Genomic DNA, 25,155 nt, shown 5'->3' with positions numbered 1-25,155 from the left:
GCTTGAATTAAACCTAATAAAGCACACCCTTTGAGTCTCCCAAACCCATCTCAACCATGATGTGACCGTTTCTGTTGAAGGTGGATCAGAAGAGAGCTGAAAGGGACAGGTGTGGAAGCCCCGCCCAGAGACCACAAGGCTACCTGTGGAACTGAGGTCTGCTCCTAGCGTTCACTTCCTTGAGGAAACCTTTTTTTTTTGTCTCAATCAGCTCTAACACAGATTGGTATCTCAATTTCCATGACGTCTAAGTTGGCCATAAAATCTTCTGAAAGGCTCCAAACCAAAGAGATTGCCTCCAAAGTACCAGGGGGTAAAATGGAAAATCCATTTTTTTAAAAAATGCTATTAAATTTAAGAGTCTGCCAACCTCTGTAACAACTCTGGGTGAATGAATAGAAGAATAAATCCTAAAATACAGTTAAAAACACAGATGTCTGTGATTCAGTTCGAAGAGATCCAACACAGAGAACTCATTCTAACCCAGGGGTGTCAAACACGAAACCTGGGGGCTGCATTCGGCCCGCAATGTGGTTGGATCCGGCCCACAGGGCCATGCTGGAAAATGTAAGGGGCAAGCCCGAATTGCTTCAGCCCAGTCTACCCAGTGTAAAGAAGAAACATGCCAGCAGTTTGGGGAGTGGCATCAAGCTGGCCATGCCCCCCAGTCAGCCATACTGAGTGAATACCAAGCTGGCCACACCCACCCAGTCAGTCACACATACACACATGCCCCCCACAAGGTCAACCACAGCCCTGATGTACCCCTCAATTAAATTGAGTTTGACACTCCTGTTCTAACCCAACACCTGGGGTGGGGAAGGGGGTGTGCAACAAGGGCAGATTTTCAGGACTCTTGTAAATAATGTGGGGGAGGGGGAGGGCAAATGTATCTCAGGGAGGGGTGCTGTAAGAGAAAAGGCCTTAAAAGAAGAGCTGCAGGTTTAGCTTTGCAGTATCAAAGAAACACATCGCATTGCTTCCTTCACAAGAAACACATCAAGCAGGAATATCACTCCCCCAAAACAAACGGGTGTGTGTTTGTGCATATCAATTCTTTGGTGTAATATCCTTCCAATAGTGAGGCCTCTGGCAAGGAGATGCATCTGGTAGGTGTTTCGTCATCTGTGTAATCACACTCATATTTGGCACACTGGCACACTTTTTCTTTTGCTCAAGCTGGGAAGAACCTGCTCAAAATCATGCAGCCCTTTTGTCTCTTAAGAGCTATTAGGATCTTCCTTCCTTCCTTCCCTTCCTTCCTTCCTTACCTTCCCTCCCTCCCTCCTCCCCCCCCACCTCTCTCAGTCATACACACACGTATGCATATTTTGCACTTCCTCAAACAAGTGCTTTATTCATATACAGATACATGCAGATGTCATGGACAAAGTAATGGCTGGGTCAATGCATAATGCTAAGGCGATAACATGGCCTGCTTGTGGTTTAAAATAATGTTGGCTATGGATTAGCACAATGAAAGAGGCCAATCAAAACACATGATGTTCATAACCTAAGTTTTGTTTAACTGCTTAAAATACACCAGTCCGTTGCCATATGGCACACGGCAAAGGGAAGAAGGCAACCATGCGCTGGATATGAAAGCTGCATCAGTGTGACTGCAGACAGACCCGTCCTATGAAGTAAAGCCAAGTGGTCCAAGACGAGGTAGGGGCTCTTCCATTTCATTAGGAAAACTAACACTGTAGATTGGAGTAGAAATACATCAGCAGAACTAGCAACATTTGCTCCAGTTTTAAAAGAGATTGAAACAAACCTCCAGACTATTTTATGGCCACCATAAATATTTGTGCAATGTAACAGGAATAAGCATGATATTCTCACCTATAAAAAGATGGTTTATGGAACACCATCAAACACTAATAACAGCTATTAGGTACTGTTTCTGTAAATTACATAAAACCCAGCCAAGAGAATTATGCGGCTTTTAAGACATACCTAAAAGCAATTGTCACCTAATAAAATGAAAGGAATTGATGGAATGCCTTTTCTGTATAACAGAGTAATACACCACGCACAACCTCAAAATAGTTCCCATAATTGTCATTAAATCAATGCCATTTGCCCTTATCTGCAGTATTTCCTGTTAACCTAGAAATGCTTTCCCACCGTCTTGCCATAAATGTCAAAAATGCACTTACCTCTCCAACTCATATTCTTTCATGCCAGGTTTTACAGCCTTCATTACCTATAGTCACAAAAGTAGATCTAGTGTAAGAAATTTGGCCATTCTTCAGAGGTAGGACAGCTCTGTAGTAGCTACGGTCCCTCTACCCTGGAATAATGGTTGCTACAAAGCCTGGAGTAAACAGGTATGAATAGCGGTGAAGATATTCATCAGCTACGGTAAAAATTATAGTATTATCAGCAGCAGAAAAAGAACAAGAACTCTTATTTGCATCTCAGGAGCGAAGTGATTAAGTTCCAGAGATCCCAACAGAGACCTGAGTAAGAAGGAGCTTTCAAGACAGCTCATCCCTTGATCTTTTGAATCAACTGTTGGTACATCTTCAATGTCCAATTCAAAAATCTGAATTATAGGTCAAACCACAGATCAGATAGATCTAAATCAACCAGGGCCATAGGGCATCACGGAGACTGTATTAAAGAAGCCACTGCAAGAACAGGCAACTTGGAAAGAAGCCCTGCAATGTTAGTCCTGTTACTGGTTTTGCCATTGTGTGAAGAGGTCATATGTTGGCCCAGGAGATAAGGAAACTAAACTGATTTGCACAGTGCTTGGTTAGATCATCCTAATCGTGTGCCAGCCCCACCCCACAACATTTGCAATCTTCCCATCATGTACAATTTAGAGTAGAGTACAGTAGAATGGAATGGAATGGAATGGAATGGAATGGAATGGAATAGAATAGAATTCTTTTTTGGCCAAGTGTGATTGGGCACACAAGGAATTTGTCTTTGGTGCATAAGCTCTCGGTGTACATTTAAAAAATACATTCATCAAGAATCATAAGATACAACACTTAGTGATAGTCCCAGGATACCAACTAAGCAATCAAATCATACTAGGAAACTCAATAAAATTGTGTTTCCCCACTGAAGTGAGCACAATTTGCAAATGATGGGATGATGGCCAGGATTGGGATGAGAACTGGGGACAAAAAAATTAAATTTCCCCAACTATCCTGTCCACATATTGGTGCTGGTTCCTTTGACACTCCCTGAAATGATTTTGGAATAAGCCAAACTGCAGACATCATCGGGATTCTGGGAGAACCTTAAAAGCCAGAATTTTCCTCTCTTCGGCTGACTAGAGTTACAGACATGAGGATGATTCAACTGTCTGCAGAGGAAGCAGCCTGCATCTAGAGAAATCTAGGAGCAGTTAAAAACCAGGAGATTCCTTCTGGCTTTTCCCCATTATATTGCAACAACGAGGTCAGTGCAATTTTCCTTCCAGCGTTCCCTCTTGAATATCCAAGAAAATTGCACGTCTAAATGTCTCACTCAGAAAGCTCTACAGGTGATCAAAACTCCCAGCTAAAAAATGATCAGGGAGAACGGCCGCAGAAGAAAGAGGCCGGGGAGCAGCCTTCACTGGCACCCTGGAAAAGCTTTGTGTGGTGCTGAGCAAAGCCAATCCTTTCTCGCTTTCTCAGAATGGTCTGATCTCCTAAGTGGAGCCATTTTGTTCTCCACACATCAACAGTGAGTTCAAGGGCAATGCAAGATGTATTGTGTGGGTCTATTAGGAAGAACATTATCTCCAGTTTTTAGCCAAGTTCTTCATTACTCCATTACTAGGCAATTCAAGTAGCTGAGAACATTTTTCTGAAGAAGAAAAAAAAAGAAGAAGCAAAAAATGATTACTGCAAGAGATCCATTACCTCTTTATGAGCTTCACTGGAAATTTTATTGGTGTAGCGAAGGACTTCCAACTCCATGTCCGTCTTAATCACGCGGCTTCAAAAAGAAAGAGGGAAGAGGAAAATCGGGTTAACAGTTTCCTCTACAGCTGACAAGTGATTAACGGGAAAGTACAAAGAACAGCCAGGTAACTGAACTTGCAAACGAATAAAACTATGATATGAGACTTCAGCAAATAAAAGACATTAGGAAACCGAACGTTGATCGGCCATTAACGTACCCAGTAAATGTACTGAGGAGTGTTTGCAGAGCCACACCAGGCCACCCGAATTCTAGCACAGAATTGGATTTTGGTATTTTTAAGAGGAGACTGGACAGCCACTTGTCTAAATCATGTATAGGGTCTCCTACTTGAGCAGGAACTTCCAAGGTTCCTGATATTCTATCTTCTGTCTTTTTGGGTGAGCATCTCTTACGTTCCAAAGCAAAAAATGATTCCTTGGGCTTTCTAGTATTTTATGTCGGGTTAGAATCCTCATAATGTTACTCTCAGCATGGGAACTGCAGCCTAACAAGTCTGGAAGATGCCATCTCAGAAATTCTTGCAATTGGTGGGATGCAGAGACCTGCAAGCATTGTTCTTAAATCCAGACTAGGGGCAAGTCCAAAGAGGTACCTGGGCACACCAGATTGGACAAGTACACTGCCATGAATGCTGTGGCTCATTAGCCTCAATATAGATTTAGAGAAAGAAGAGAAACATTATACATGGCAGGCGAGAGGGAAGGATGCATTTCATATGCTATGGGCTCACGTATTGAAAGAATGGGAGAAAAGGATCATGCTCAGTGTCCAGGGCTCTCAAAATACACTCATACAAATCGTTTACAAGGGGAGACAAGCCCCTCCTTTCTTTTCTTGCATGAACTATGACCCCCAATTAGAATAAGTAGAGATTTCTGGTCTGCCTGCTATCTTTCATTATGAAACTGGTACATGAGGCCCAGTAACAATGACTGCAACATCCTCTGATTTTCTATGGGAAATCATCACTTCTCTGCCAAGGAAGACTCAAAGTCCCCGTCTTAAATGATGCAGGAGACATTTATAAAGCAATCGCTCACATCTGCTGCAGAAACAAGGCAGCTCAAAACGATATCAGTTTATCACAGTTAAGAAAGGACCCAACATTGGCAGGAAGGAAAACCCTGCAGAATTCCTCGGATGCATTTCAAACCTGGCAAAATGGAGTTCTCAGATTTAAGAAATCTTTCCTGACGTCTTATACCCTGACAAAATAGATCCCAGGTAACCTACCCTCTCAGATCAAAACTACAGTTTTTGCAGAAATTGCTCTATGTCCTAATTAGATAACTACAATAATTTTTTAATCAAAGTTGTTTCCTAAAAGAAGAGTGTTTTAAAAGTACAATTCCTTTTTTGTTTCTGCCAAAAGCAGATCTCAGTGATGCCACAAACCCAGACCTCTAAGTCAATGCCCAGAGGAAAAGGTTGGTTTGAAAAATCTGCAGAACTTGGTGATTTCTCACGAACTGCCTTAGTAATCTTATCTAGATCTCAGTAATAGTAATCTTATCTATAGTAAACTTATCTAGATCTCAGTAATAGTAGTGCTGGCCTTCCTGGGCAGATTTGTTGCAGGGATAGAAAGAATGTTTACAGGTAGTCCTCAACTTACAACTATACATTTTGTTCCAGTCTTGTCACCTTGTCTTATACCAATCATAAAATTTCTTCCATATTTCAAAATATTCTGATTCCCCTTTATTTTTAAGTTCAAGAGTGAGCCTATCTGCTTCTGCACAGGCCAACACTTTTCTGATTATATCTAGCTCTGATGGTGTATTTTCTTTTTTCCAATGCTGTGCATAGGTTATGCGCGCTGCAGTCAGTATATGTATAATTAGATAGAGTGTATCTTTCTTAAACCCCTCCGGTATTATGCCTAGGAGAAAAGTTTCTGGTTTAAACACAATTTGTTCTCCCACCATTTGTTCTAACCATGATTGAATCTTTTTCCAATATTTTTTTGCCTCATTGCACGTCCACCACATATGATAGAAAGTGCCTGGTGTTTTTTTACACTTCCAACAATTTGGGGCCAGATTTTTAAACATTTTGGAAAGCCGTGCTGGGGGGGGGGAGATGCCATCTGTAGAACATCTTATAAAGATTTTCTTTATACGCCGTAGCCATTGTTAGTTTCTGATTAAGTATCCAAAGTTTTTCCCACTTAGCCAATTCCACATTACAACTGAAATTTTTCGCCCAGGCGACCAGTTTCTTTGACATGTTCCTCCTCTAGCTTATATTCCAACAAGAATCTATACAACACTTTGATCAGCCTGTTTTCTGTCTGTATCAAAAGTTTATCTAATATTGTATAATCTTTGGCAATACCTTCCTTCTTCCTATCCTGTGCAAACCTTGATTGAATCTGTAAATAAGACCACCATTCTACTTGTACTCCTTGTGATGTCAATTCTGATCCAGTTTTGATCTCCCCCGTCTGTTCAATAACTCTTTATATGTAACTATATTTTCCATATTAATTAAATTTGGATGTATGTATGCTCCCATCGTAGACAGCCAAATGGGTATTTTAGTATAGTACTTCCATATTTTCACAGGCGTCACAGTTGAGCTGTGAGTTGTATATGCGATAAGGATTTTCTCTTTACACCCCAGAATGATCTGCCTAAACTCTCTTCAGGTGTGTGTACCAACTCCCAGAATTCCCAGGAATTCTGAAAACATCAGGAATCTACCGGATTAGGGAAGTTTCAGAGAATAACCATACATCAAGAGGGCCTGACGTGGCCCTTCCGGGCTCTGTTTTTAACCGCGATGGCCTCCTACATCCCGCTGCCAGTGAAAACAGAGCTCGGGAGGGCCGCACATGTGGCCAAAAACAGAGCCTCGATGAGTCGAGCTGGCCATGCCCCCCTCGGCCCCCGCAAGGTCAAACACAACCCTGATGCAGCCCTCAATGAAATTGAGCTTGAGACCCCTGCCATAGCTGGTGTAGGCGTCAGGAGTTTAACTTTCTATATCCAACGTGGCCGTCCACAAGGACCCGTGGATCCCTCTGGCAGTTACTGCTGTTGTGTCAGGGGCTGCCTACTCTACCCCCATGCATTTGGTTTCCCCTTCCGAAGGGCGAGGCCTGGCTTTTCTCCCCACTGAAATCAAGGCTCCCTCTCGGGTTTCAAACTCTGGTTCGAGCTATTGGGGAATGCCAGGTGCTTCAGGTCTGGGTGACAGACTTTGCACCCTTGCATGGCCCACCCACCCTTTAACTCGGGTCCTAAGTCTTGGCATGTGCTCTTTGATCCGAGCATAGAATCTGATTACGCTCAGGCACCAGGCTCAAGCATGATGCTAAGCAATAACGTGGCTCAGTGAAGCCAGTCCCCGAGTCAGACTCTGGGCTCATCCATCCATACTCGCTACACAACACCAGGCAGCTTCTGGTGTTTCCAGACAACCTGAACAAGAGAGGAAGATGAGGAGCATGTTCTTCAGAGGCCATCTCACTTTCCTTAAGCAGCACAAAGGCATTACTCTTGTTTACAACTGTTCCCCATAAAAGGCTGGGCTTTGATTGGTTTTCTTTCTACATTGTGACTGCCAAGGATGAGTTTCCCTACTGAGGCACTTGTACCGATTCCAGACTTGAGGCATAAATCCTTCGAAGCCTTGGCCCCCTCTGCCCATGGGCATTTTAAATTCAGGGAAGACTTCTGCTCAACACCTGGGCTCAAGCCATACATCAAAGGTCACAAGTCTTAATTGGTACCTTCAGAATTTTGAAAGGTGCTCTCCCAAAATGGGTATCAGGCAGAGTGCGGACACAAATTTGATGAGATTATCCCCATAATCTCTTCCAGGTCCTTCCTTTCATCTCAGTTCACCTTTCTCTTTTTTTCCCAGGCCATGGATCCTTCATGCATAGCATCAGCTATACTCACCAACTATTTTCTATTTGAACAAAGGCATATTGGCAGAGGGGAATCCCAAATGGCCTGTTTGCTGCTAAAGGTTGAATGTCAGGCCTGTCCCAGCTTGGGCATTCAGGAAGGAAAGACCCTCGACTCCATTTGTAGTTAAGGTACTTTACCTAGTACATTGGGTCTGTGGCTCTTACTAAGAGCCAAGTGGTTACACAGCCAGATAAGCACAGCCAGATCTGAGGATTCCCATAACAGTAACTTTCTCTTCCCCCCAGGCCCTCCTCCCTTGGTCCCCTTGTTCGTGTCCAATAAGGTTCAAATCGGTCGTTTTGGTAACAGTTCTAAAGTTTGGCATTTCTTTGGTGAGCATTTGCACTCAGTTCCCCTGCCTGTGTCGTTCAACCGTTGTCTCTGGTTGGCACATCTGCTTCCTTGACATCCCCCCTCCATGTATCCTCCCTTCCTCCCTCCCCATACTTTATGGCAGATGCCATCGAAGTGAAGCAAGGATGCAGCAGTGTGATGGCAGATCTGACACTGGCATTTTTTCCTCCCATCATACCATCATTTTTTTTAATTAAAAGAATCAAAAGACTAAGGCCATGTGGGCATAGGATCTGAAGAGCATGGCACACGATGCTACCTAGTACATTGGATCTGTGGCTGTGATACTAAAAACTCAATCCATAAGTTGAAGTCTAAAGATCCAGTTGTGTTGGACTTCAAGTTGGCAAAAATAGTAGATAAGAGTTGACCTGGTGAATTTTTTAATGGAGTCGTCCCCCCAAAAAACCTCCCCCCAGGTAATGTTAAAGCTATATTTTAGTCTGAAAAGTCAAAAAAGTACACCAAGAAAGCAAGAAAGTGCCACTTTTTTTTGTCTGTAGCCGAGAAGAGGAAGAGGCAGCATGGAGTCAGGGTCAGCATCAAGGCAACCAGAGAGGTCTGAGGAGGAAGAGGGAACGGAGCTGGCAGAGAGAAGGAGACAGAGGTGGAGGCTGGGCTGTCAATCAGCCCTCAGATGGAGAGTCAACAGCCCCCAGGTCTGGAAGTGGCCAATGAGGAAGAGGAGGAACAGCTGGGTCCAGTGCCTGACACGTGGATGCGCAGAAGGTAGAGGAGAGGAGAGCATTGGAAATCCTTGGGACGGTCCTTGGGACAGAAGAGCCACTGCTGTTAGCGAAGCCCCACCTTAGCTCTGGGGATAAAAGGCAGGGGGCGGAGATGAATAGAGGCAGCCGGCAACGATTCATCTCCCTGCCAGACGGACCTGTTAGCCTGCGGTAAAAGAGAAACTTTTTGCCGGGGCTGCTGGTGCTCCTAATTAAAGTAATCTTTCTGTTAGTGTTAGAGGTTTTGTCGTGTTTGGGGAGCTGGGTCAGAACATCTGGAAAGTGAATGCAGTTAGCCCAACAATCTCAACCAGAAATTGCTGGCAGAATACAGATGATGAAACAGCGGAGAGCCATGGCTTCCTGTGAACTCCATGCGGTCTTTTGCTTCTCCTTCATTTGCGCTACATCGCCAACCAGAGTACTACCAGGGAGGGGTTGGGGAACAGAGATTCAAAAAAGCCCACAATGATTATCCTGCCTCAACAGATGTGACAACATCCTTAGATCTTCTTCTCTTTCTCTCTTCAACTGTCCTCTTTTGAGCCACAAGGAACTGACCAGTTTGAACAAAGGGGCCTTTATTTTCCGACAGCAGAAGGCTGTTTAATAAGGTGAGTCTTTTAACAAAGAATTAAAAATTAAGCAATATCACCGCTGCGCCACCCTTTAGGACTCTTGATTCTTCTAGGTGGCATCTGCTAATGTCAGACGCCACTGACATTCAAGTGTAATTAAAGAGAACATCTATAAATTTGCCAGCGGAATGCATCAGAATTAATGCCTTTAAAATGAATCCCCAAAGCAAGCAGTAATAGGCTGACATTTATATAACATTACCCATCCTGCCAGCCATTCAATTAATACTTCCTTGGGTAGTCAGTGAAGGAACATTAATTATAATGAATCTATTTGTATTTGTACCTACACAACAGCTAACACTAATGAATTTTACAGCAAATTAACAAGAATCGTTAAGTAGTATTTCATTTTTCTTCCTGAGCTGCTATATAATGACCGCTGTCATGAGCTGGGCAACCAAAATGCTTCCTTGTAGGCAACAGGAGCGCCCAGGAGACACGAGGCTCCCTTCTCAAAGAGCCGTCCAAAATTCCTTGGCCTTTGATAAGCCTGCGTTCTATTCTCTCCCCTGTCTCACTTCATGGCAACTGTAATTGGATGCTGCCTTTCAGAACAGTGTTTATTATTGCAATGGAATAAAACCGAAAGCAGCAATTCAACGTACAGTACAAGGTCCGAGCAATTTTGGTTATTTATTTATGGTCCCAGACTAAAACCATTGGACACAGATTCTTCTGGACAGCCCCGCTGTTACATACAGATTTGAAATATTAACATATTAATGTACAACCCCTCTTTGCGTGTTCGTTTATTCTGTGTGTGTATTGTCCATATTGTTTTTTATGTGTTTTATTGTACGCCGCCCCGAGTCCTTCGGGAGAGGGTGCGGCTAAGAAATAAATTTATTATTATTATTTATTATTATTATTATTTGCCAGTGCCAGGTCTCTCAGGTGGAGGGGAGGGGAGAGGCCTTCCTTCAGAGACTTTGCAAGCAGGGGAAGAACCTCTGACATTTCCGGGGCTCAATAGGTTGCTTTCCTGCCTGATGAAATCCCTGGCAGAAATCACACCTACACTATATTGCCAAAAGTATTCGCTCACCTGCCTTTACTCGCATATGAACTTATATTGGCTCCCAATAGATGTTCAGGTGCAATTCAAGTTTCCTGGTTAAGGCCTTTAAAGCTTTAGATGCCATAGAACCGAGCTACTTGCAGGACTTACCTGCTCCCCTCAATCTCTGCCTGCCCCAGATCTCTGCTGACCGATGTCTAATGGATGTTGTTGCAAATTCTCTACCCAATACTCATATTAATACAGAGCAGGTAAATGAAAATCAGTCTGATAAAATCCAGACTAACTCTAATTAGCACAAAGAATAATGAAAAAAAGTCATTAATTTGGAGACGTCACGTTATAACTGATGCATCTGTAGGATAATAAAAGCGAATGAAGCATGGAGTAGACTAAGGAAATATCTAGCCACATTATGGGCACTAATGCAGTGTCAGTGACTCAACAATGAATCCAAAGGGGAAAAAAATACTAACAGCAATTCAGCTGGGAAGACATAATCACAGGTTAAATACTGTAAGTTCATATGCGAGTAAAGGCAGGTGAGCGAATACTTTTGGCAATATAGTGCATAACATAACTCTATCACCGTGATGGTGAACCTCAGGTACATGTGCCACAGGTGGCACACAGAGCCTTCTCTGCGGGCAAGCCAGCCATTACCCCAGCTCAGCTCCCGCCGGCCAGCTGGCTTTCAGGTCCCTGCCGTGCATGCGTGTAGGGGGATGCATGCAGGAGATGTGTGCACGTGCGTGGGGGTGGCGGGGGTTGTCTGGGGTCACGCACACATGCACGGGATGGGGCACGTGTGTGTGGGGGTGCATGCGCAGAGGGCAGGAGGAGCACGGGGGTCACACACCCATGCACAGGGAGCGGGGTGCACAGGGGGGGTTGCGTGCGCATTGCATTTTGGGTGTGCGAATGCACACTTTTGGCACCTGACGACAAAAAGGTTAGCCATCACTACTCTATCAAAAGGTCAAGAATATTTTTAAACTGGACATTTCTGGGATATTTCAAACATAGGACTAAAGAGCTGGTATTTCTGATAAAACCACAGCAATGGCTTCAGGTCCTTGAAAGTATGAAAATAGTATCAACAGATTGGAGATGACAGCTGATTTATCAAAATTTTTATATTTAGGGTGTGTTGGATTCACAGAAAATGGCAACGTCAGATGCTGAGGGTCAAGAAATTTGGGAGATCCCTGATACAGAGAATCTGGTCATGTGGTCATTTAATGTCTTTTGGGGATAGTATATTAAAGTAGATTAGTGTATTTATGGGAAATCTTTAAATGTTAAAATTCTTAATGTAATGTTGAATTATATACCAAAACTATGGAATTGACTTTTTTTTTAATCAGGAATTATGGTTGTATCATGCAGGCAAAAAGAAATCTGACATTATTTCAGATATCAAAGACGGGTTGTCAGAAATGTGACAGGAATATTGGAAAAAACAATGTTTTCAACTAATCAACTGATGCAGTAATATGTGTTATTATGGCAAGCAGTCTGTCATATTTTACAATAATGTCTTGCATTGTTTATATTATAGTACTGAATTCATTGCTAAACCAGTAACTGATGAATATACAATATTAGCTATTTTTTCCCTTCGTAGTCTGTATTTTTAGTTTGTACTTTTAATTTTAAAGTTTTTTTTTCTTTTTAAGAATAAACACTGCTTTGTTTAAAAAAGGGGGTGGGTGGGGAGATTGATACTCCACTCCTATCCTCCCATTAAGACTCCTATCTCCTGTGAAAATACAGACCCAGTAGTTCTCTGCTCAAAAACAGAGACATCAAGGTAACAACTGGAATATTAATGTGAGGAATGACTTACCATTCTGCAATCTCAGGATGGAGAATTGTATTGTTTACTGTAAACCTACAGGAGAAAAAAGAAAAGGTAAAAGAGAAATAAAAATTAACTCTATTAGTGGCTCATCTGGAATTCATTTCTGATCAGGAATGCATACAAGACTTAGCCTAAAATATAACCCTGATTTCAACATATTCAGAGTAACTGCCATGGATAGGATAGATTTTCATTCAATGCAAAGAAGGACTAGGGGAGACATGATAGCAGTGTTCCAATATCTCAGGGGTTGCCACAAAGAAGAGGGAGTCAAACTATTCTCCAGGGCACCTGAGGGCAGTGTCAGTGTTCCAAATATCATGCAGAATATGACTGCAGGCCTGACAGGCGGAACAAGAAGCAATGGGTGGAAACTAATCAAGGAGAGAAGCAACTTAGAACTGAGGAGAAATTTCCTGTTAGAAGAATTAAATAAATAGAACTTCTTGCCTCCAGAAGTTGTGAATGCTCCAACACTGGAAGTTTTAAAGAAGAGGTTGGATAACTATTTGTCTGAAGTGGTGTAGGGTTTCCTGCCTGGGCAGGGGGTTGGACTAGAAGACCTCCAAGGTCCCTTCCAACTCTGTTATACTCTTAGACCTCCAAATAAATCCCCCTTCCCAGAATAATTCATAATGTTAGAGATACAACAAGGCAAGAGAAGAGAGAACCAGAAAATGCTACACAGAGAAAACATTCACACTCCCTCAGCATCCTTTTTGCGGCTATAAAAAGCTGGATTCAAGGCCAGGGATTCTGCTAGCAAGTTTTCTCTGATGGTGGTTAAAAAAAAAAAAACCAGCAATGACCAGTTGCAACAAAAATATGAAATGGTATGTGGGAATGGCTTTGGGAAAGGAAGTAGTGGAGGGAAGGAGATCCTGCCTAGAGAACGGTCAGATAAGAGAAGGCGTAACCCACAGCCGCGTGATGGGCAGAGAAAGAGGCCGAGAAGGGACACCCCTCACTCCCAGTTCTCCGGCTGTTATGGAGATGGTGAGAGGTGTGTATTTTCAGATTTGCAGGATGCAGGTAACGTGGCCTTACAACAAAGTAGAATTAGCTCACCTGGCAATGCTTCTTTTGCTGGTTTAAACAACTGTTTCCTTGAAGGCAAATGAGTGAGGTAACTGCCCATCACTCCCACCAGCTCTGCGAATGCATTTATTGCCCTGCTGAGAAGAGGCTGGGTGTTTTCCTAAACAAAGGGTGCCTTTCCCCCTTTACTCTTTCTTTCCAAGGCTGCTGTGGATGGAAGGCTTAACCGAGAAAAGCAGCTCTCGAGGCTAGCCCGTTCTCTCCGCGGTGCCATGCTACTGTTCCTATTCTTTTTTTTTCCCCAGTTGGAGAACCTAAGATGGGTAGTGAGGAGAGGAAGCGGCTGGAACAGCTGCTCAGGGAATTGCCCAGGGAAATCAGTTTCCTCTGCAAGATCTTGCAGTGGGATAGTGGGAGAACTGGAGCATTGTGGGTGGGGATGATCGAGCAAGGAGGAATTCTGTGTAGCAGAGCGTGTGGGAGCTCTGTGTAGCAACAGCATTTAGGCAGGTCACGATAACGCCTTCAGTTCTCACCCGAGGCACCAGTGACCAGGCTCAAATGATCCTACTTTATGTAAACACATTCGGTGAAAACCCTCCTCTTTGGAAAAGGTTCTAATAGAGCAGGGGTGTCCAAACTTGGGAACTTTAAGACTTGTGGACTTCAACTCCCAGAATTCCCCAGCCAGCATGGCTGGCTGGGGAATTCTGGGAGTTGAAGTCCACAAGTCTTAAAGTTCCCAAGTTTGGACACCCCTGTAATAGAGGGAGTCCTCGACCTAGGACCACAATTGATCCCAAAATTACTGTTGCTAAGCAAGACATTTGTTATGTGAGTTTTGCCCCATTTGGTGACTTTTCTTGCCGCAGTCGTTAAGTGAATCGTGGCACGCCTTCAGTTAGTTAACCCGGTTGTTAAGTGAATCAGGCTTCCCCGTCGACTTTGCTTGTCCGAAGGTTGCAAAAGATAATCACATTGACGCCAGGACCTTGGCGCCGTCATAAGTACGAGCCGGTTGCCAAGCATCTGAATTTTGACCACGTGATTGTGTGCAACGGTCCTAAGTGTGTAAAATAGTCGCAGGTCGCCTTTTTTTCAGTGGCATTTTAACTTTGGACGGTCACTAAATGAACCGTGGTAAGTCAAGGACTACCTGTACTGGGAAAAGTAGAAGGAAAGAGAAGAAGAGGACAACCAACAGCAAGGTGGATGGATGGACCTGGTTAGGGTAGGGATGAAAGCACCATTGGGTGACTTGATGGAACAGATTCAGATACATCCGTCATGGAGATATATTCATCTATGTGATGAGTTGGAGTCCAAAACGACTTAATAGAAAATAAATAAACAAACCCAGATTAAAGCTGGCACAGGTACAAGGGCTCATGTCTAGATGGGAGGAAGCAGGAGAATGAACACCTGATCTCTGACCTATTATCCAGGAAAGTGTTACGTTTCTTCCACACCATAGCACCCTGAGGGCGAACTTATGGCACGAGGGTCACAGGTGGCACACAGAGCCATATCGGTGGGCACACCAGCTCAGCTCCAGTGCCAGCCAGCTGACCTTCGGGCCTTCTCCGGTGGGCCTCGGGAGGGGGGGAGGCTCTGGAGCCCTCCCCAGGCTCCTAGAAAGGGTCTGGAGCCCTGGGAGGGTGAAAAACGGGTCCACTGTGCCATCACGTGCCAAAAGCGAGAGTTACGCGCGCAGGGGGGAGTTGTGCGCATGTGTGTGTGGGGCACAGCATTATGAAAGTGGGCACACGCACGCACAATGCCCCCGTGCTCCCCCCCCCACTTTTGGCACACGCTGGCAAAAAGGTTTGTCATCGCTGCCATAGCAGGACGGTGGAACTTGAGAGAGGCAAGAAGAGAGAAAGTGTGGTGGAGTGCAACCTGGATCCCGGGAGGGAGGGGGTGCATTCCAAGGAGCAAGAGACGATCACTTTCCTAAGGGATTGAGAGAGAAAGAGGGGGAAGACAGCTCCTCCCTAACGGTTCCCGGAGCATATGCTTTATAGGAGTGTCAGCATTTTTTATTTTTTATTTTGGTAAGATTCTATCTATGGATATACATGATAGCAGTCTCCGAGTATTTGAGGGTGTCAACCTATTTTCCAAAGGACCAGAAGGCAAGGGAAGAAACAGTGGATGGAAACTAACCAAGGAGAGAAGCAACCCGGAATTAAGGAGAAACTTCCTAACAGTGAGAACATTTCAACAGCTTGCCTCCAGGGGTTGTAGGTGCTTCCATCGCTGGAGGATTTAAAGAGGAGGCTGGACAGCCAATTGTCTGCAATAGTATAGAGTCTCCTGCTTGAGCAGGGGGCTGGACTAGAAGACCTCCAAGGTCCCTTCCAGTTCTATTCTGGGTGATTGGATGAGGAACAATGAAGACATCTGCTTGGAAGAATTACAACTTTTTTCTTAGTTTTTGGAGCCTGACAGGAAGGCTGAACAATAATAAACAGTAATCCACAGGTGATGTTTCTTTCTCAACAGAAATGAAAGGGAATTCCTGTAAAGCCAAAAAAGTCAGGTGTGAATCAATATCTTCAAGAATGTCAGCTAAGAAATTAACTACTTCTGGTAGCATTCGACATTTGAGACTTTCTTCTGCCGATCAGGCTACAGAAATACATTTGATTACTACTGTATGATCTTGCTCCATGCCTTGGCTACAATCCTACCAATGCTTAAAAGGCAGCATTCAATTTCAAGAAGAGAGCCAGCTCTGCTCTCAACACGCCTCCGGAAGTTGAATAAAATAGAGTAATTTTAGCCAATAATCACTTGAGCTCCTCAAGGCCATGCGATTCTGGCACTCCGCAGAAGAGAGTCACCATAGGGTGACAAAAAGAAGCGGATCTAATGAGATTTGCCTGCTCTGAACATCAAGGAATCCTTTTCTTGCAAGGGCTTAAGGCTATTATATCCCCGGCAAATAAAAAGGTAGTTTAGTACAAAGGCAAAATGAAAATGCAGAAAAGCATTCAACATAAAGGCAGCCAGACACACAGCCCACCAACGAGAGAACCCGTACATTGAACAATGCGTCTTTGTTTTGACTCCAAGCATCCCACTACGTTCCTCACAAGCAGGGAGGAAGGTATGCCACAAAGACCGGCAATTGTGGAATTGAGATCAATAGGGAGAGCAGGACATTTAAAGAGTGTGCCGGGAGAACAGCCTGCTGGGAGCAAGAACGATGGGAAACAGACATGGCCTCTGGGTCAGCAGGCTGCCTTGTTGAGGAAAAGCCAGGAAGCGTCCAAAAGGCCATTCAGGTTGGAGAAAGGCACAACAGGCAAAGCAAACGCCAGACGTCCATCTCCAGCTTCAATCCTAACATTTCCCTCATTCCTACAGAGCTGAGAATGGATCCTTTTCTGCAAGGGGCTGATGAAAGGCAGCCCACTAGAGCAGGGGTCTCCAACCTTGGGCAACTTTAAGACTTGTGGACTTCAACTCCCAGAATTCCTCAGCCAGCTTTGCCAAGGTTGGAGACGTCCCTGATGGAGGACAGGACTTTTGTCACCAGTGGGGTCTCATTGGTGACATAACTCCCATGTGCATTGGCTAATCCAGGGGTCAGCAACCCATGTGGCTCTGGACCCGCATGTGGCTCTTTCATCCCTCTGCTGCGGCTCCCTGTCGCTGGTCGGCTCTACTATTGATAGGGCTTTCGGATAGGACAGGCAGAGGAAAAAGGACGCCACACTAGGAGGGGACTCTATGATGGAGGAACCGGACTTCCAGTCAGCAGAGGAAAAAGGTGCTATGCTAGGAGGAAACTCTATGATGGAGGGACCGGACTTCCGGTCGGCAGGAGAAAAAGGATGCCATGCTAGGAGGAGACTCTATGGTGGGGGAACCGGACTTCCAGTTGGCTCCAGAATTGAACGGGGGGCTTCCGGTTAGGACCCTTGTGGCTTTTTGAATCTTTAAGGTTGCCAACCACTGGGCTAATCTTTGCTGTATTGGCTACAGCATGTGATAACTCACCTCAGCCAACTTGCCATGGTCAACCTCACCGTGGCCTATATACTACAGTCAACTCACTCACTGCAGGACAATCCAATATAATTATTTAAAATAATTTTAAAAATATTTTAACTTCTGCCAGTCACATTTCATTTTGTCCCTCTTTGATATCCTTTCTTTAATGATTCTATTCCACTATTTCTTCAATATTACTACCGTCCCACGGCAAGTTGTCGTAGACCCTATTGCAGGGGTGTCCAAACTTGGGAACTTTAAGACTTGTGGACTTCAACTCCCAGAATTCCCCAGCCAGCCATGCTGGCTGGGGAATTCTGGGAGTTGAAGTCCACAAGTCTTAAAGTTCCCAAGTTTGGACACCCCTGCCCTATTGATTATCTTTTTTAAAATATTCATTTCACTAACATGTATATTCTTGGTGCATTTTTCTGCCTGTTAAATTTTTATAAAAATCATACAAATCCCCAAACTATAACATTTAGAAATCTATAAATATTGAAGGTTAAGTGCATCTTAGTTTGCATAGCAGTTTTGGGAATGCAAATGAAGTCCTTCGAAATGCAAGAGAACCCTCCCAACAAAACATTACCCATCTTCAGTGACCAGAATAGCGATAACGCTGCCATCAAATTCCTCCAAATAGAGAAGAAACCGTGGTTTTCTTTTGGAAAAAAACCCTCCGCAGCCTTTGTTACCTTTTCTGAAGTATAGATATGTGAGCAGCTGTTTGCATGTTGATTAGTCGCAAAGATTCTTACGGAGGATGCAGAAACTGGGAAGGTTTTTTTTCCCTTATGGCCCAATTAGGTGCTAGTGCTCCATATCAAAGCCCCACCAGCACCCCCAATGTGGATAAAGGACTCGGAGACTGGCCCTCAGCCCAGAATACCATGCCAAGAGGTTGGAAGAAGCCTAGCGAGAGATTGAGGATGGGAGCCCTGACATGTGAGAAGCTGCAAGCAGTGCTCACCACATCAAGCGTGCTCTTTTGCTGACAGAAGGCAAGATGATCCATAGCTGTCAAAAGGCAACAGGGAGATCAGTCGATGCCCCATGGATAGAACGCAAGGAAGCCTCTGCTAATCCAGACAGACAGAACTGCCAGGATGACTGGAAATCTCTTTGCAAGACATGAGGAAGACAGAAGAGGCCCCATTCTTCTTTTTGTCAGGCCTGCAGCCAGATTTTTTTTTTGGGATCTTTGGCCTGCTGCACTTTCTATTATTTCTATTGTGGGGAAATTGGAGGGGGGATTGCACGGAGTTAGATGATATGTAGCCAAAACAAAATTCCTTCTAGAAAGCCAAGGTCATCCTTTGTCTTTGCACCTCTACACCTGGCCGGAACTGGATGGGAGGTATCTGTCTTCATGGCAGTGGGAGATTGGACCATGGGATGGACTTGTGGGTGTGAGGATGCAAGATCATGAACTTTCAACTGGGTGGGGGAAACCGGGAAGCTTTCAGATTCGGGTTTTCCCAGCTGTGCCAACATGGCTCTCTTAATAAATTGGAACTTTGAAGAATCCTTTGCCTTGGACTCTGATTTGCTTTTGGATGCTATTTGGAACCCTGACACTTTTCCTTAAAAAAAATAAATGAAACGGAGGCTATTATACATCTGGGTGTGTATGCAGGGGACTTTTAACATAGCATCTGGCCCAAGTCAAGTTGTGGAACTGGGATACATTTCTGCATTCAAAGTCACTCTGCACAAAACTGTGAGAGAGTTTCGTGTACAGGTAGTCCTCGATTTACAACAGTTCATTCAGTGACTGTTCAAAGTGACCACAGCACTGAAACATGTGGCTTATGACTTATTTTTCACACCTACGACCGTTGCTGCATCCCCATGGTCACCTGACCAAAACTCAAGATGCTCGGCAACTGACTCACGTTTATGACGGCCGCAGTGCCCCATGGTCACGTGATCTCCTTTTCCAAACTTCTGACAAGCCAAGTCAGTGGGGAAGTTAGAGACACCGTGTTGCTAATTTAAAAACTGTGGTGATTCACTTAACAACTGTGGCAAGAGGTTGTGAAATAGGCAAAACCCACTTAACAAATGTAGCAGAAATGTTGGGCTCAATTGTGGTTGTAAGTCGAGGACTACTTGTATTAGGAACATAATCCTCTACATTTATAATATCTGAGATATTATAAATATTATAAATGCCTCTCCTCAATTACACCATCCCATCCCATTAGAACTGGCAGAAAAGGCAGGTCACAAGGACCTCAGCCAGGGACCTACATTTAGTTGGTCCCAGGAACTGCACCTTCTCTACCATGGGGCCACCAGTGGAATATTTCCTCCACTCAAGTCAGGTTAGTTCCAACTCTGCCATCATTTCCTGAAAGTCCCTCAAGGTCTAGTTGTGTCTTGGGATCATGTATTCCCCATGGGCTATGGCATCCCAGGGAGCTGAAGGCATTCTTAGATGGCTTCACTCAGGTTGATCTTTTGCTCTGATTAGAGATTAACAGAGTTGGAAGGGACTTTGTAGGTCATCTAGTCCAAACCCCCCACCCAAGCAGGAGACCCTACACCATTTCTGACAAATGGCAGCCCACTCTATTCTGGAAAGCCTCCAGGGACGAAACTCCCACAACTTCCAAAGGCAACTTCTGTTCCATGGGTTGATTGCTCTCACTGTCAGGAAATTCCTCCTCATTTCCAGGTTGAATCTCTCCTTGTTCATTTTCAATCCGTTGTTCCTTGTCTGACGTTCAGGTGCCTTGGAAAATAGGTTGACCCCCTCCTCCTCTCTGTGGCAGCCCCTCAAATATTGGAAGACTGCTATCATGTCTCCCCTCACTCGACTCTCCATGCCCAACTCTTTTCATGTATTTTGTATATTTTAGTTTTTGCTGTGTTTTTTTTATTTTAATATGATGTTTCCTATTTTTATAATGATTGTTTCTGTATATATGTTGTTTTATTCATTGTTGCACAGTGCCCAGAATCACTGTTTATGAGATGCGTGGCACATAAATGCAATTGATAAATGAATGAATAAAGTCACAGCATTCTGAGCAAGGGAGGAAAGCAGTTGTCACACAAAAATGGGGGCAACAAAGCAAACACATCATAGCTACAGCAGCACACCGAAATAGAAAAGCCAGGGAGCACCTTCACCCTGGACTCAGGGCTAATTAATAAGTTTTCCACTGGCATGTTGTTCCTTGTACTGCAATATAACTCATTTATCTTACAAAGGATTCTCCTATGGAACGCTTCGATGTGCTTCAAATAGGCTGCAATCCATCATAAACCACTAAAATACTCTGCTCTTTTGGAATAAAGTGATTTTGATTCACAAATGTTTGTTATGGGTCTATACATAAAATCAGGCTTCTTTTTCCTTCTGTTTTCTGCTACCATGGGGGGGGGGGGAAATGCAATCGAAGTGATATCATCTGAACTGGGAATGGCGGGCTTCTATTTTTGTTTATTAGATCTTTCAGATAATTAGTCAATTGGGGATTCATCGGAACATTTCAAATCCAGAAGATAACTTACTCGCTGATTTTGTCAAAAGACGCTTCCCTGGTTACGCTTCCACTGTCGGTGTTAATTCCTCGCTGGAAAAAAGAGAGTAAAATACAAATTCTTCAGCAGCTGTTCGGTCTAAAAGCAGCCAAGATAAGACCTTAACCCAAGCAGTTTTCTTCCTTCCCTGGAGCTGAACTTCCACTCTGGTCATTCCCCTGTCTTCTTCTTGGTGCCCGGTTGGGAAAGATGGATATATGTAATACCTATGTCAGGCCTGGGAGCCATCTTGGCCATTGGCTCTTTAGGCCTAGCACATTCAGTCTGTGGGAAACTGGGAGGGGGGATTACAAGGAGTTGGTGGAGGATTAGCCATAACAACATTCCTTTCTCTGGGAGTCAAGGCCGTTCAGCCTGCACCTGGAGAGGTGTGACTGGGACATTGCATTGATTGGACCATGTGATGGACATGTGGATGCTTGGCAGGGGCTAGGACTTCCTTTTGGGTGGGGAAAACCTGGAACCTTTCAGATTCAGGTTTTCCCAGATGTGCCAATATGACGTCTCTAAATAATAAAATGGAACTTTGAGGAACTTCAAGCCTCAGAGTCTTCTTTGGTTGGGGGAGTTACTTGGGACCCTGACAATCAAGTCACCTAAAAGGAAGACAATCATGCCTTTTGCACAACCTGCTGTCTCTCTATTAAACTTAAACACACAGAAAAGAGGGTGAAAATCGGGGTGCATCTTATGCCCTGAATACAGCATTTTTTTGCCTCCCGAAACCCTGCCCCCTTCACCAAAATGGCCGTGCAGAGGCTTTAGGAGGCTTTCAGAGAGCTCCTGGGGGCTGGGGAGGAAAGAAATGAGCGAAAAATGGGTCGTTTTTGCCTGCCCCCATAGCCCCCAGGAACACTCTACAAGCCTCCTAAAGGCTATGCATGCCTCTTTTTTTTTTGATAAAAAACGGGCCCATTTTTGCGAAAACCAGGCCTTTTGGGGGAGGTCTGCAGAGTGCAAAAAACTTTTTGTAAATTTGCCTCTTCAAAATCTTGGTGCGTCTTATACTCTGAAAAATACGGTAAGTGAATCTCTGCAGCTGTTAAATTATTAACACCATTGTTAAGTGAATGTGGCTTCCCCCTCGACTGTGCTTGTCACAAGGTCACAAAAGGGGATGCCATGACCCCGGCACCGTCATAAAAGTGAGTCAGTTGTCAGCATCTGAATGCAAATCACATGACCATGGGGATGCTGCAACAGTCATAAGTGTGAAAAATGCTCATATGTCACTTTTTTTCAGTGCTGTTGTAACTTCGAACCATCACTAAATGAACTGTTGTATGTCTGAGGACTGCCTGTACATACATATGCAAGGGCATCAATTTCACCCACTTTGCACACAATGTTTTAAATAATAGCAAGAAAGAATAAAGAGGTATTTGTTCAGCTGGAGGGGGGGGGAGAATCCATCCTTTTTATTGTCTATGGAGATTCCCGGTCATCCAGGTCGTGGTTATCCCAAAGGTGCTTTTTTCAAGAGGCAAGTGGACTTTCTGGTTTTTCTTGAAGACATTTCGCTTCTCATCCAAGAAGCTTCTTCAACTCTGACTGAATCACCATTCAGAATCACCAGAGCAGAAGCAGCTTCTTGGACGAGATGCCTCTTGAAAAAAAACACCTTTGGGACACCCTTTTTATTGTAGCGTTAGCAATGCTTTTTTTTTTTTCCTTGCAAGGTCTACACTACAGGGCCAGAGTGAAGTGAGGTTAGGGCTGGATGGGACCAGGGCCAGCAGTAACCCTGGGTACGTCTACCTGCATTCAGACAGCCAGTTCTTTCTCTCTTCCCGTAGCTGGTTGCCAGGGAAGGAGCAGGTGGCTTTTTTCAGACGTTAGAACAGATCATTTGCAAAGGAAATTGGATGAAAGCCTTCACTGGAGGCCAGGAGAGCACACTGGGTACTGCTAATTTATTGCAAAAGTAAAATAAAAAGGAGGGACTACAGCATTTAGTAAAATACACTGGAGAAACATACCCCTAAGTCCTCTCTCAGCACCAGGAAGGCCTCTTAGCACTTACCAGAGTAAGAAGAACGGAAGGGTTTTTCGAAGCCAAAACACTGGCAATCTGACAAAATAAATGAAAAGAAAATCATCTTTGCTCTGTTCCATCAAGTTGCAATAGCCCTGGGATGCAGGCTCCACTGATGCTAAACTATTTCCCCGCTCGTTCTCAAACACTCTCTATTTAAATATTCCATTTGATATTAATAAGGACAACGCTGTCTCCATTCTCCAAAGAAGCCAACTCTTTGGGCCCAGTTTTAGGGGTTTTTAGTATTATATTATCATATGAGCGTAAAACAATAAAGCAGCAAGTTGGGCTACAATTCATATTTTTTTCTCTCTTCTGTTTGTGTCTCCCACCACCCACCCAAAATTACGACTAGTTCGTAATATCCACCCATGTTTTATTTTTATGAAGGTCTCTTAAAAACCTGCCTGTGGCCTCAGTTCAGATCTAACCAACCCTCAGAAACAATTACAAACAACAGGGCAGGGGTGCACTTGTCAAAAATCAAACCTCATTATGATTTAGATATGTTAGGGTTACAATCCACAACCAGATTGAACACAGCTTGGTCCACAAGATACAATGATGGTACCAATGACAGCCACCACACTGGGGAAGCTGGCTTCTTGCAATGCAGGAATCCGGTCCATTTGTATTTCATAAATCTTAGAAATTCCTCTAACTTTCAACCCTTCATTCTTGCATGTAAATAATATTTTTGGGCTACATGTTATTTCTCTCAAAGGAATTCACTATGAGTATGATGGAAATTGGGGAGATTTCTACCCACAGGAAGACATTGAAATATTGCTTTAAAAGTTTATACTATACTCTAATTTCTCTCGAATCAGAATAAAGTTTTGGGTTGGGAAAAAAGGTGGCTGGATTTAAAAAAAAATGTTGTCTACCTGACTTAACCAAGTTATTATTAATAAAACTATTTGGTGCCATAAATGGACTTCCACATTGCAGGGACTGACAAAAGGAGCTACAGAAATCTGAAAAGTATCTATTGATTCACCACCATTTATATACAACTGCAAGGTTAAAGAAAATCAATCAGTGGAAACTCAGACAAAGTATTGACTAAATTTTTGCTAATCTGGCTGCAATCCTATTTATAACTTGTCCATCAATGTAAAAATTTTCAAGCCAGGGGCAGGGAGTGAGGGGGGGGGGTGGAGGAAGAGGCAATTTAATATAGCAGTCAATTGAGCAAAAGGAATAGTAAGCAGAAAAACAAACAGTCTCCAATTAAACAAGAAAAAATCTATTAGGAGCACTAAATGCGAAAGAGTCTGTGAAAAGATGGCTGTTTAGAGCTGCTTTTAAGAAGAGGTGACACACAGAGGATCCAAAGAGAAAGGGGTCTGGAAATCTGTCCTGTTTCCCAGGAATGGGATGATGTTTCTATTTAACAATATATGAACTCAGGACATGCACATGGGTTTGTCCATTAGGGCAGCAGCCCCCAACATTTGGGACTTGGGGGGGGGGGAGGAAAAGGGCTGTGCAAGCAGTGGGCTGGCACGCACATCCATGCCCACAGAGCTCAACCTGTGCAAGTTGAGCTGCATGCATTTGTGCAAACACGCCGCCCCACCATTCGCACAAGTCGAGCTGCGGGCACATGAATGGGAACTGGACCAGCGCTCGCGCAGCCCAGTTGTCAACTCCCAACATTGTCATAGTAAGAGAAGGGGTGGAGGGGAGTGCATTCCACGCCTACTGTCGGCTGAAGTTGGATCTCAGATTACTGCAGCAGGCTTGGGAGGGGTGCATCTCATAGGGAAATGTGATTTACGACACAGACTGAGGGGAGGGAAGGAACAGGAGTAAAGTTCAGATATATCTCAAACAAAGATTAGCCTTGACTGTGAAAAGAACTTGCCTGTGATGCTACTAATAAATGACTAGTTGTGTATTGAAACTTGACTCGATACTCATGAATCAATTAGGGCATTTTTAGGAAACCTTACACCGGTTCTAAATAGCCCACAAATGAGAGCTATGGACAGGGGGTTGGGGACCCTTGCATTAGGGATTCCAAGGGATGTGAAAAGCAACGGAAGAAGTGATGAAATG

The 25,155-nt window shown here is 44.0% G+C and overlaps 1 protein-coding gene across 1 annotated transcript in view; it reads right to left on the bottom strand.

Annotated features, from left to right (window-relative positions):
* PEPD (peptidase D) overlaps positions 1–25,155 on the bottom strand; it is a 191,230-nt gene that overhangs the window by 112,688 nt on the left and 53,387 nt on the right. The window contains exons 5-9 of the mRNA XM_081963645.1: positions 23,077–23,124; positions 21,024–21,085; positions 12,444–12,488; positions 3,870–3,945; positions 2,163–2,209 (exon numbers count right to left, since the gene is read on the bottom strand). Coding sequence (XP_081819771.1) covers positions 2,163–2,209; positions 3,870–3,945; positions 12,444–12,488; positions 21,024–21,085; positions 23,077–23,124 — 278 coding nt within the window. The remainder of the gene's footprint in view (positions 1–2,162; positions 2,210–3,869; positions 3,946–12,443; positions 12,489–21,023; positions 21,086–23,076; positions 23,125–25,155) is intronic.

This window comes from Natrix helvetica, assembly GCF_964273705.1.
Source record: "Natrix helvetica genome assembly, chromosome: 10".
Lineage (NCBI taxonomy): Eukaryota > Metazoa > Chordata > Lepidosauria > Squamata > Natricidae > Natrix > Natrix helvetica.
The sequence above is the reverse complement of the archived record's forward strand: the minus strand, read 5'-3'. Positions and strand labels throughout refer to the sequence as shown.